General features: G+C 39.6%; 1 protein-coding gene and 1 non-coding gene across 5 annotated transcripts in view; both read right to left on the bottom strand.

Annotated features, from left to right (window-relative positions):
* The window catches only part of TMEM50A (transmembrane protein 50A), a 34,450-nt gene extending 25,202 nt beyond the window's left edge, over positions 1-9,248 (bottom strand). For 2 of the 4 annotated variants that reach the window (XM_077150786.1, XM_077150783.1), the window contains exons 1-3: positions 9,096-9,248; positions 6,805-6,909; positions 4,394-4,506 (exon numbers count right to left, since the gene is read on the bottom strand). In XM_077150786.1, coding sequence (XP_077006901.1) covers positions 4,394-4,506; positions 6,805-6,897 — 206 coding nt within the window. In that variant the 5' untranslated portion in view covers positions 6,898-6,909; positions 9,096-9,248. Of the gene's footprint in view, positions 1-4,393; positions 4,507-6,804; positions 6,910-8,249; positions 8,269-9,042 lie in introns of those variants that run through there. The other 2 variants (XM_077150784.1, XM_077150785.1) reach the window with 2 other exon arrangements.
* LOC143675316 (U6 spliceosomal RNA) lies at positions 6,355-6,465 on the bottom strand. Its single transcript, XR_013171548.1, has one exon. It is a non-coding gene; the product is annotated as a U6 spliceosomal RNA (small nuclear RNA).
* Positions 9,249-13,399: the final 4,151 nt, after the last annotated feature.

Genomic DNA, 13,399 nt, shown 5'->3' on the forward strand with positions numbered 1-13,399 from the left:
AAAAACAGATGATCAGAGGGGAGGAGATTATAATTTAGACTCTGCTTAGAGGAGGCTCCAGTGATGGGGCAGTCCTTCTGACAGAACCCAGAAGGTCCTGCACACTGCATGTGCTGGTTTGAAATTGTTATGTACCTCAGAAAAGCCAGATTCTCTTAATCCTCATCCAACCATGTAGGCGCAGACCTGCATGATTGTAGGGTGAGACCTTTTGATTAGGTAGCTTCTATGGTAATGCAACACACCCAACTGTGGCTGTGACCTTTTGATTAGATTACTTACATGGAGTCATGGCCCTGACCATCCAAGGTAGGTCTTAGTAAGTTTGCTGGAGTCCTTAAAGGAGCTCATAGAGAAAGAAGTTCTCAGAACCCACACAAACAGCAGAGAAATGAAAGTAAGACACAGACATTTGGAGATGCCTGGAGACAGACAGAAGCTCAAGAGTGGAGGCCACTGAAACCAGGAGCTCAAAGCAGTGAAACCCAGGAGCAAAGGGCCACCAGACATCATTATGTGCCTTCATGTGACAGAGAAATCCCAAAAGTGATGGGCCTTTCTAGAGTGAAGGTATACTCTTGTTGCCTTAATTTGACATTTTGTACAGCCTTAGAATAGTAAATTTGTAACTTAACAAATCCCCTTTATAAAAGCCAATTTGTTTCTGGTATATTGCATTCTGGAAGCTTTGGCAAACTGAAACACTGGGCAAGAATGAGAAACTGGGTAGTGTTTGCTAATATAGGGATTAATGAAAAATTTGTATCCAGTCTCAATTATTTCTCCTACACTCCAGGGATCAGCAAACTCTTCCTTAAAGGACCATACAAACTATTTTAGGCCTGTGGGCCATAAAGTCTCTGTCACAAAGTACTTAATTGTATAATAGTGAAAAAGTGGCCACAGACATTATGTAACCAAATGAGAATGGCTGTATTTCAATTAAACTTCAAAACAAGCCTGGTCACAGTTTGCCTACCCTTGCTAATTTATAACACACCTGGCAATTGTTTACCTTCTTTGGGCAAGAAAAAAAAACAGTTCTTAAGTAATTGAAAGAACTATCTGAGAGGAAATTATAGCAGCCACTTATAGTACTAATGTCTAGACAAAGATCTACACATTCTGGCATTTGGTAAGTTCAGACCTGAAAGACTAGCTCTTTACACATTTATCCTAAACTGAAGCCCTGACCTAGGAGCTGAGCTTCTGTTCAACCTCTCCCTGACTCCTTAAATATGAATGGACAACCAAGGCTCATGAAATATCTCAGGAAAGGCCTGCAGCATGTCAAAGAAAGATCCAGATAAATAGACAGATGGCCACTACCTGTAATGCTGATAATTAAGGACATAAAAAGGCATCTGAAACAAGAAAAACCCTTGGAAATTAAAACGTACGATCTGAAATGAGAAAATTCAAAAGATGATTGGAAAATAAAATTGATTATAAAACAGTGAGGAGTAAAAATCTGATTAGCATCAAAAGCTCATCCACAAAACTGGATACCAGAAGACCATGGTTCAATTCTACAGCCAATGAATCTATTAACTGAGCATGAACAAAAAATAGAGACATTTTCAGAGCTTCTTATCTTCCTATACAATTTTATTTGAGGTATTTGAGGACGGGATCCAGGAAAATGATATGAAAACCAAGAAAGAAAGATGACGTGGAAACTAGGAGAAAAAGCGGATCCAATGCTAAATCATGGTGAAGGGAAATCCCATAGGGATAACTTTGTCCGGGGCTTACAAAGCAATCAATTCATACTGAAGCTGGCATATCTGTCTGCTTCTAGGAGTAGGTGCTCCAGGATACAGAAGGTTATGACACAATAAAAAATATGACTGAGAGTTTGGAAAAAATTAAATATGGCAGAGAAGGCAAGAAAAAAAGAGAGAAAGGTAACCACAGACTTTAGGAAAAAAATGAGTAAGACTATTATAGCCCACAGAGTAAGCAGCCATCTAAATTAGAACAGCATTCAAGAACAATGAAATAGATCCCAAAGAAAATGTACGTTCTTTCTACCAAGAAAGCAACCAGAAACTCTAGGAAAAACAAACAATACTGACCATATTTTAGCATGGTTCAAATGTGGAGCAAACTAAAATGTTGAACGGATTTGAGAAACTAGTAGAGTGCAAGATGGAAAAATACATTTGAAAATTCTCTGAGTGGCATGGGATTATGATACTGAAACTGAAACCATAACATACTATTTGGCTTTGCAGTAAATATTTACTGAGGTTTTACTTTTGTTTAACAGCAATGATCCTGTTAAAATTAGACAGATCATGCTGTTTCTCTGCTCAAAAGACCTGAATGGTTCCCATGTCCCTCATAATGAAAAAAAAGTTCTTATAATGCTTTACAAGGTCCTACTTCATCAGCCCCTCTCCTCTAACTACTCTTTCCCTTGGTCATGCCATTTCAGCCATACTGACCTTCTTGCCAAAAAGCCTTTCTGCGTGTTGCTGCACCTGCCTGGAATGATACTGTCCTATATATTTCTATGTCCAGCTTCTTCATTTTCTTTAAAAAATATCATTTTCTTATGAATTGACTTCTGGTCAATCAAGATGGCAGTTAGGGATGCCTCAGGGTTCTTTTCCTCAACAGAATGTTTGAACAAATAGCAAAAGGTAGCACAACCATCTTCCCCAGAGCTCCAAAAAACAATTAAAGGATCATAGTAACTGAATCAAGAAAAAGGAACTTAAAAATGGTAAGAAAAGCTCATGGCACCCTTGCTGGCCTCTCCCCAAACCTCCCAGTGTGGTGTGGAGCTGGCCTGCTCTCTGTGTGGCCCTCACCTTGTTCCAGAGGGAGCAGAGTGATTCCTATGTACATACATGCTTGTATACTGGTGACAATGTGTTGGGTGGCCACTTAAAGGACTGACCAGGACACTTCTCTCTGGCTTGCCTTTCCACAATCACTCTCCTGCAGGCAGAAGAAGCTTGCAGAAAGCTAAAGCAATGTAAGAAACGATCAAATTGAATTGGCCTGGTGTAAGAGTCAGGTATAAAACAGAGCACCCGGGAGGGGAGGGAAGTCTCTTCCATAGGGAGTAGAGGAGCATTCAAATCCCTTTGTAAGTAGGAGAATTCCTAAGGCTAGAAGTACATGCCCAGGACAATATGCATTCTTGGAAAAGGTAGAGGACCCCACGCTTTTGCCAGTAGAGCCAGTTTGCAAAAACTGCAAATGGTGTTTTGGTGCTGGTTGTTTATTTTGGTTAGCTCCAAACTTAAGAAACAGCTAGCTCAGAGAATGATTCCATAGTTACCATGTTAAAATATTAAAATGTGTAATACGTAACAAAGGATTACAAGACAAACACAGAAAAAGGAAATGATGGCCCATCTAAAGGTACAAGATAAAACTTCAGAAACCATAAATGAAGAATACCAGCTGTCATATATTCCAGACAAAAGTTTAAAAAAATTGTCTTCAATATGTTCAAAGAGCTAAAGGAAAATACAAAGAACTAAAAGATATCAGGAAAATGATAAATGAGCAAAATGAGAATCCAATAGACAGAAATTATAAAAAGGAACCAATACTGTGAAGATCACAATAACTGAAACGAATAATTCCCTAGAGGGTTTCAATAGCAGATCGAAGCTTGTGGAAGAAAAAAAATCAGTGGACTCAAAGACAAGACAACCGAAATTACTCAGGCTGAGGAACAGAAAAAACAAAACAAAACAAAAACTTTGGGGAATCCCAGAAGGAGAAGAAAGAAAGGGGCAGAAGGAACATTCAAATAAATAATGGCAGAAAACTTCCCAAATTTAATGAAAAACATGAATAAATATATATTCAAAAATCACTTTCTCAGTCAGGCCTTTTGTGACTCTATTTAAAATCCACACCCCCTATTGACATCTCTCTCTTCTCGGCCCTATTTTTTTCCCTATCACTTACCATTGTCTAACATACTATATATTTAATTGATTTCTCTTTAATTACTGCCTACCTAGTTAGTTAGAATACAAGTTCCCATGAAAGCATAGAGATTTCCTTGTTTTGTTCACTACTGTATCTCATGTACCTAGATCAGTGCCCGGAATACAAAAACTTAATAAATATTTTAAACAAAGTACACTGTTTCTGACCTAACTGAGAAGTTATTACCACTGGCTGCCTAAGAATAGGATACTCACGAGAAGCTGGGAAGTAGAAGTGGAAGGAGAGGTGGAAGGAGGAATAGAACAAAGGACTGCTGCCTTTCTTTATGAGCCCTTCGAGATTATGTCTTTTTAATTATGGCCATTATGTTAAATTGTCAACATTTAAAAGAATTAAGTCTTTGCAATGATATGTAAAGAATTTTTATTTTGTGACAATCTATATAAGTGATATTAATAACAGTGACACTTACATTAGGAAGGCTATTGTTGCTATAACACCACAGGCATGGTATGAGTGGTTGAATTCATCCATAGTGGGATAAATAACAGCTGCATCTATGATAATCCACCAGCCTGTAAAAAACTAAAGCAAATAAAAAAAAGGTGAAAGCAATGGAAATTACAATAATTCCAGAACTTACTGGTTAAAGAAAGTAAGGTTTCTAACTGAAGATATTTCTTCTAAAGAATTTCTGAATTTTCTTAAATATTCTAACATAATATTTTGCACATCATATGTACATGGCTTAATATGTGATTGAATATTAGATGCCCTTAAATCTGATAGTAATTACAAATTAATAACACGCATTTATTTTCTAAATTCACTTCAATCATTATTTTAGATTGTCATAATAAAGTCTAAAATCTAATTTTGTGAACTAGAAACAAATTATTGAAAGGAAAAAAGTGATTCAGATTCCAACTGACTTCTAGAGGTTTGTTGCTGATATAAGATGTTATTATCAAAAATGAAAAAAAATTTAAATTATTGTTAATGCATTTTGCATGTGATGTCAATAATTCTACCTATCTTCTTGGTATTGTGAAATATGTAATTGCTCTGCAGTTACGTTTTTCCTTTTTATATCCCTAGTTCTAAAAATTATAGTGCAGCCTATACAGATGGTTTCAGGATGATGCTAAATTCAATTTAGGCATCAAATTATAATTTATCTTAATTGAATTTGGGTCTGGATATTATCATGGGCAAACAGATAATAACACAATTAATCTGCTTAGATATCTTTTATCATTTCAGCAGAAAATTAAAACATTAAATTCTGACAAGTAGCCTAGAAGATTTTGAAAAGTAGCCCTCTCCCCTACATGTATCACCACCCTGACCCAATTTGCGTTTAGAATTGGCCATCTTCTGGCAATTATTTAAAAATAATTATTCGCTTTTCAAATTATTTCTATTGGGTATAATCCATAGTCCATTAATGACATTTTTACTGGTAAGCATTATTTCCCTTTTTTTTACTTTCAGCTCAAAGTATTCAAGATATTTTCTTCATAGATTAAAATTTCAAACTTTTCTATATATTTGTGAGAGCAGAATTTCTCTAGTAGTTTTAAAGACTAGATATTTTAATGGGGAGATGGAAATACTACTGGTCAGTGAGAGGGAAGGGCAAGGGGTATGTGTACGTATGAGTTTTTTCTTTTCATTTCTTTTTCTGGAGTGATACAAATATTCTAAAAAATGAGCATGACGATGAATATACAACTATGTGACGATATTGTGAACCACTGATTTTACACCAAGTATGGAATGCTCACATGTTAAGAATGTTCATGTTTGTATGTTGTTTTTTTGTATCAATAAAAAAATTTAAAAAAAAGATGAGATATTTAAACTTAGATTTCTAGTCATTCTTTTGCTTAACATTCATTCTTTAGAGCATATGACACCATAAAATCATAAAGCACAAACATCGGATCCCGTGAGGGATATGCCATGTAAAATAAGAATTTTATGCTGTAAATTATTTCTGTATAATATATTTTGAGGAATTCTCTGCTATTTTTTGAGATTGAGAAAACAGTTAACTTCAGATTATTAAGAAATGCAATCATATTTCTTGAAATGTTTTTTAATATTTTTTATATATCATATATTCACATTCTATGTAAGCATCCACGTAAGCATCCAAAGTGTACAATCAATGGTTCACAATATCATCATATAACTGTGCATTTATCATCACAATCGACTTTTTTTTTGTAAAAAATAATATATAGAGAAAGAAGCAATAAACTTCAAAGCACATCGCAACAACTAGCTGTAGAACAGCTTTCAGAGTTTGGTATGGGTTACAATTCCACAATTTTAGGTTTTTACTTCTGGCTGCTCTAAGATACTGGAGACTAAAAGAAATATCAACATAATGATTCAGCAATCATACTCATTTGTTAAACCCTACCTAAATATATGGACTGCTTCACTAATTTGCGTGTCATCCTTGTGCAGGAGCCATGCTAATCTTTCCTGTAATGCTTACTTCTTGAAATGTTTTTGACTTGGTTGTTTCTTAAATACTTCCCGGCAACTTAATATACTCAATAAGAAGAGGCATGATTTAAATAATGAATAAATATAAAAAAGTATTGTCCTATTATACCATTTTTACTACGCAGTTAAAAAACAATTACCCAACCTGTTACTCAAATTTCAAATCATAATTTGAACCCTCCAAATGGAACTAGTAATTCAACTCCCATCAGGAAAAACGAACAAAATAAAATCAACATTTGTTCAAATAAATCCAGTGCTCAAAAATAAACACTACACATTTAAAAACATCATGCAGAATTCAAAACACATAAACATAAACACACCAAACAAATGAAGGCCCAAGTTATCAATAACACTTACTAGAACACCAGCGGCAATGGAAGCAATAGTATTGCGCTTTTCCCCCCAATCAATGCATTCTGAGCATCTCAGGCCTTCTAGAAATCCAGACATTATTCCAAGTCACTGAAAGAAAACACACACACACACACACACACACACACACACCAAAAGTGTTACTATTTACTTGCTTTAAACCTGATTTTTATGTTCCTAGAAAATAATTAACAGTTCAGGAATAATTTAATAAAAGTGAAGTTACAAATGCTTTATTTTGACTCCACATGCATCTTCATAATATTTGATTTAGTTTTTGATGAATTTCCACATTTTAACTTTGGAAAACAAAATTTGGATTCATTTTGTTTCTTTCTTTTTTTTTAAATTTCAAAGACAGTTTTGGTATATTTAATATTTAGTTGGGTACATATCCAACTACTGAAAAATCTTAAATGACTGGCTGACTTCCTCCTGAAAACGGTCACGTCATAATATTTCTAAGGAGGTTATTAAATTAGAGTAAGCGAGCCTTTTATTAATTTAGTGACTTGGAGTGATGTATCCCAGAAAATCATGTTCTTAATATTAATCCATTCCTGCGGGTGTGAACCCATCATAAGTAGGACCCTCTGATGCGATTACTTCAGATAAGGTGTGACCTAACTCAATAAAGTCGGGTTTTAACGTGGATTACTGGAGTCCTTTATAAGAGAGTCTGACTGAAATTATGCTACAGTATGCAGCCAGAAGCTGAAGTCAACAGAACAGGAAGAGAAAGAAGGCGCCACCGTGAATGCTGCCATGTGATGGAAAAGCCAAGGAACCCCAAAGATTGCCAGCCCAACCAGAAGATACCAACCCCAGCAGCAAGCCTTTTAGCCTCTGAAACTGTGAGCCAATAAATTCCTGTCATAAAGCCAACCCATTGTATGGCATTTGTCTTAGCAGTTAGGAAGCTAAAACAACAAAGCTGTCTAATGATTATCAAACTCCAGGAGCCTTTTTTTTTTTTTAAAATCATTTTGATTCCAAACTAGCTATTATAAAATATTTATACTTACAGTTCAGGGACACAAGGTATGGAGACACAAGGGCTAAACCCTGGCTCTGGATTAAAGCATGGATTCAGATGAAAAACCTTTCTCTTAGAAACTGAAACTCTTAGAAGGCATGTTTCTTCACACTCAGATTAAGATATTCAAACAGCACTGCAGGTTTTACCTCCACCCCCATCACTTCCTCTCTCCCACACCATTTCCATTTTTTTCATTTTCCAAGCCTGCCTTTTAGGCGTCATTTCTATATAAAGAACACACATTTATTTAATTTTCTCTACCTATGATTCTAACAGATGTTTTCCAGCCAAAAGTAAGCACAGCATTAGAGGTTAATTTTAATTTAACACACACAAAAACCCACTGCTATCTACATTATCATAACAAGCCTAAATTGTGTTAACAAATTACCTAAAACACTCCTCTGGGCTGAGTTGTACAGAAAGATCTGGCCTGAGACACATCCATATTTATCTCTATTTCAGAAAACGAAAAAAAACCCTAAATTACCTAAAATATGCTAATCATGCACGAAACTATTCTGTAGCCAGAAACTGTTATCCAGTAATACTACAGGCTAAGAAGAACCAACTGTAACCTTATTTTTACGTTAAGTTATTAAAAACTGTGATTGTTACCAGCGCTAATATGGTTTGGGACAAGTACACTTATAAGATAGGTTAAGATTCGAAAATTCATTTTATTTTTACCTGGGAGGAATATTATCAGTACATATTTTCAATTCCACCAAACGACCCCGCCCCGAATCCATTTTTCTACGCATGACTACTGGCATACACACGTCCGAACTCCGCCCTCCGGTTTATGGGAATTATAGGTTTAGGGAGAGGATTGGGCCTTGGGATCTCTGGGAAGTAGTTCTAGATCGCCCTCACTGTGTGACAGGGCCAGGTTACACAGCCTCTCGGGACCTCGGTTTCTCCATCTTGAAAACAAGAGGATGAGACGGTTTTCAAGGATCCTGGGATCTCCCGGGGGCGAGGCGCGGTCCCCTCTGGGTCCAACCCGCTTTATCCGCCAGCCCGGCCCGGATCCGGGCGCGGTAGCCCTCTCCCACCACCGGTCGGACCCGAGATACGCGGAGCAACCGGTGAGGCACAGCCCGAGTCTGCAGATTCCCAGAGGATGGAGACAATGACACTGGCGGCATCTGCCAGACAGGCCGGTCCGAGCCCCAACCTACCTGTACCTAGTCCTTGCGCCCACCTCCCCGCCGACTCCCTGCCTGGCACTTACGCCCGCCCGCGCCCGTGCAGTCGGTCCGGAGCCGCGCCGCGCCGGGCCACCTCACGTTCTGGTGGTTTCAGCCAAGAAAACAAAACATCCGCAGGCGGCCAGACACCGGATGTGGAAGCACCTTCCCCACGGGGCTCTGCCGCGCATGCGCATCGGGAGGGCGCCGCGCGAGGCGGAGGGCGCGGGGAGAGGCGGGCGGCGGGAGGGACGGAAGGGAGCCCCGCCCACCACACCAACGTGTCTGCGCATGCTCAAGGCTCCAGCTTCAGGGGTTTTACTCCGTGCTGGGTGCGTGTTTGGTCGGCAGTATCTTCTTCCTTGACAGATTCGGAAAATCGCCCTTTTTTCCTAGCTTTGAAAGGAAGGTATTGAGCGCTGTGCCCAAAGCTCAAAGTAAGTTTCTCGGTGGTGGGTTCGGTCCCGGAGTAATCTCAGGTGGGGGTGGCGGAAAGAGGGCTAGGCTCCGGGAGAGGGGGGCAAAAGGTGCGGCCGGGATCGCTGCCCCGCAACATGAAATGAAATCTTTTAGGCTTGTTTATTTACTCCGCTCCCGGCCCCGCCCGTCCCGTGGCCCCGCCTCCCAGGGGCCGGCCGCTTCCGGGGGACGGGGACTGCCGGGCGTGGCTCGGGTCGGGTGGAGCCGTAACCCGTCCAGTTTCCCAAATTTGACTTTTCGTTGTCTTAAGGCAGGGTTTCTCGTCCCTGTCACTAGTGATATTTGGGCGGGATAATTCAGTCTGGGGGGCTGACCTGTGCAGTAGGATAAGCATCATCCCAGGCCTCTATCCTCTGGATGCCAGTAGCGGCTCTTCCAGTCGTGACAACGAAACAAATGTGCAGATTTGCAGGCGATACCCTAGCGGGCAAAATCGCCCCCGGCTGATACCCTCTCTAGGGGCTGTATGGCCTGAGTTCGGGGAGTGAGTGACCCTGTTCAAAGAGATGGAAAGTAAAGGCCGAAGTCAGGTGTCTTAGCTTCTTGAACCGCATGTGGCCCGGCTTGCCCCTCTTCCAGAAGCTCTTGGTTCGGTTCTAGCGTCTCCAGTCGGTCATCGTCCCGGAGTCGGAACCGGCCGGGGAGAAGGAGCAGGTCACGGTCTCGCTGCCGGAGGCGCCACCAGCGGAAGTACAGACGCTACTCGAGGTCTTACTCGCGCAGCCGGTCGCGATCCCGCAGCCGCCGGCACAGAGAGAGGCACCGCGGCTCCTACGGGAGGCACTACCGGTCTCCCTCGCGGTACCGACCCCGGAGCAGGTCCCGCTGTCGGGAGAGGTCGTGTTACCGAAGGGCCTACGCGGTCACGCGGGGGCGACGATGCCGGGGCTTTGCGCCTGTGGTGCACCCGGAAGACCGCAGAAGTTGGAGCGCGAGATGCAGGACTAGGTCGCGGAACAGAACTCCCTTTCGCCTAAGTAAAAAGGTGGGTGATATGTCGTTGAGAGAGGTGCAGGCGCAGGGTTAAGTTCTTTTTTTTTTCACATGGGCAGGCATTGGGACTCGAACCCGGGTCCTTGGGCTTGGCAGGCAAGCACTCTTACCTGCTGAGCCACCATGGCCCACCTGAGTTCTTCTTTTATACATCTTTTACATCTTTGGCTCCAGTTGTATGAGTAGGCCAGGAAACGAAGTTGTGTAATTTTAAGTTTTTTGATTTCTTTTGGCACGTGAACTCTGTGTAGCTTTGGGTTTTGAAATGGGGTTGGACACTAGCTGATTAACATATGAAACTACAATACCATGGACAATGACCATTTTTAAATGGCCATCATTGTTATCCTTCAGAATTAAAAGTTAATTGTTTAATGGCTCAGGGGGAGGGATCTAGTGGCAGGCAGTTCTTTTTAATATAATGACTAACAGTTTACCAGCTCTGAGCATTTGACATAGCTTGCCTTCCATTTCTAGTAAATTAACTAATGAGTATGTGGGAAGAACTGTATTCCTCATTTCATCACTTTCCTTTCTGTTTGCATTGTTTCTACTCCACCCCCACACACTTTTTAAAATATCTTACTAGCTATAACATGATTGTCAAATATCTTATAAACATGAGTTGGCCATCTTTATATTGCTGTTATAATAAAGCACTGTGCTTAATTTCGTGATTCTTAGCCCTTTTGGATATACTAAAGAATTTAATTGGTGTCTTGTTATCCTTTGTTGACAGAATGGAACTATTACAAATAGCAAAAGCCAGCTCAACTCAATCTTTAGGAATAGCCAACCTTGACTTGGAAGCTAGTCTCACAAGAGTTTCTGTAACTAAAGAATCAAACTGTGGAATAGCTGCTGCAAAATTCAAGGTAAGTATTCAAGTTTATCCAAATTCTTCAGAAAAACTGCTGCCAGAAAGATGTGACTAGCCATTTTATTTTGATGTATCTTAGACTATACTTTTCTGAAAGACTAGCTAAACATAATTTACTAATGTCAAAGTATCAAATCTGAAAATACGAGACAGGTTTTACCGATGAAAATGGGGGAGTAATGAACTCTATTTTTGATGACCAACCATTCTGAATTGGCTCAGACTGTCCTTGAGAGACCCATGGTCTGGGAACCTCTCCTGGGTGCAGTAAGTCCCAGTTTCAGCAATGAGTGGAAGGTTAGGGGAAAAATACAAAACCTGGAGGCTGAAGAATAGCACTCTTTTTAGTGTTGAATGGAAATAGCAATTATCCACCTCCCAGTGACTGCTGATGTTGGCAACCATAAATTTGTGTCTCAGGGATCATCTACTGTTGCAGTCTGTCAGAGCAACATGAGTGTTAATAGTCCAATAGTCCAATATTGTCCTTTGTATGGATTTAGTGGTAGTTTAATTTTTAACTTTGTGTATATTGTGACCATATTTTCTAAGAGTTCAGGTAACGAAAATGAGAGTGAGTACAATACCAACGCCAGCATGACCCAGACATTACCGAAAAAGAAGGCTAAACGTCTATGTTATTTTAATGACAGATGGAAGGACACATACAGCTGGATTATGGAGGTAAATAACCCAAACAGAGCATACTGTACGATATGCAGAAAAGAATTTGGGATTGGGCATGGTGGAGAAGGGGATGTGAAAGCACACATGGAGACAGAATTTCACAAGTCCAGGATGAGACAAGCAAGTGCTTTTAAATCAGTTCAGAGTGTTTTTGTTTCCTCAGAAGACACCAGTGTTCAGTTCAAAATAGCAGCGGCTGAATTAGCTTGGGCATACCACACAAATGAACATGCATTATCCTATCGCTCCCTTGACTGCTCTATGAAACTGAGTAAAGTTACATTTCCTGATTCGGAGGTCGCAACTAAAATGTCCTGTGGGCGAACAAAAGGGGAGATTTTGATAACAGATGTGTTGGCTCCTTACAGTGTAGAGCTGATTCTGTCTGATCTTACCAATGATCATGCTTTTTACAGTATATCAAGTGATGTGTTGAATCATGGCAATAAAAAAGTGTTCCCCCTAGCTGTTAGGTACTTTGATTTAAAAAATGGAGTTTCAAATCGTCTTCTTGATTTCTATGAAGATTTTAATGAAACACCAGAAAACATAAAACAAAAGATTATTGATATACTGTGCAAATACAAACTAGATTTTGCTCACCTATCTGCATATTCGGCAGATAGTGCAAATGTAAATTTTGGCAAATTTCATTCAGTCTATAAACTTTTTACCAATGAAAATGAGAGGATCTTACCTGCTAAATGTCCTGCACACCTTGTACACAAGACTGCTAAAAAGGGGTGTGATCTGCTTTCCTGTGATGTTGAGGTTTTCATAATGAAAGTTTTTGGTTACTTTTCAGTGTCCTCAAAACGTGCAGAAGCACTTAAGGAGATATTTGACTTTTTAGAAACAGAAGGAGATAAGCTCCTTAGACATGTACCGACGAGATGGCTATCACTATTGCCGGCCATAGACAAGATGTTAAAATGTTGGCCTGCCATAAAATCTTATTTTCAAAGTGTGGGTAAAGAAGAATGTCCTTCTTTAATTTGGAAATACATTGAGGATGAGAATGGAGAAAAGGATTGTAGTCTAACAGAAATTTACATGCTGTTTCTCCAAAACTGTTTGATAATCTTTGAAGAGGCCATAAGGAACTTAGAAAAGGATAAATTAACTGCCCCTGAATTGTTTGATGTTATGTGTAAGTTGCGACAAAAACTCATACAGCGAAAAAATGATTCATTTTTTGGAAAGAAAACTGCTTTAGAACTGAAAAAAATGCCACCAGAAAAGAGCAAACAAGTTAAACAGGACTTCCTCAATTTCTTTACTAGAACTGTAACTTTCTTGGAATCCAAT

Source organism: Tamandua tetradactyla, chromosome 2 (assembly GCF_023851605.1).
Source record: "Tamandua tetradactyla isolate mTamTet1 chromosome 2, mTamTet1.pri, whole genome shotgun sequence".
NCBI classification, from domain to species: Eukaryota; Metazoa; Chordata; class Mammalia; order Pilosa; family Myrmecophagidae; genus Tamandua; species Tamandua tetradactyla.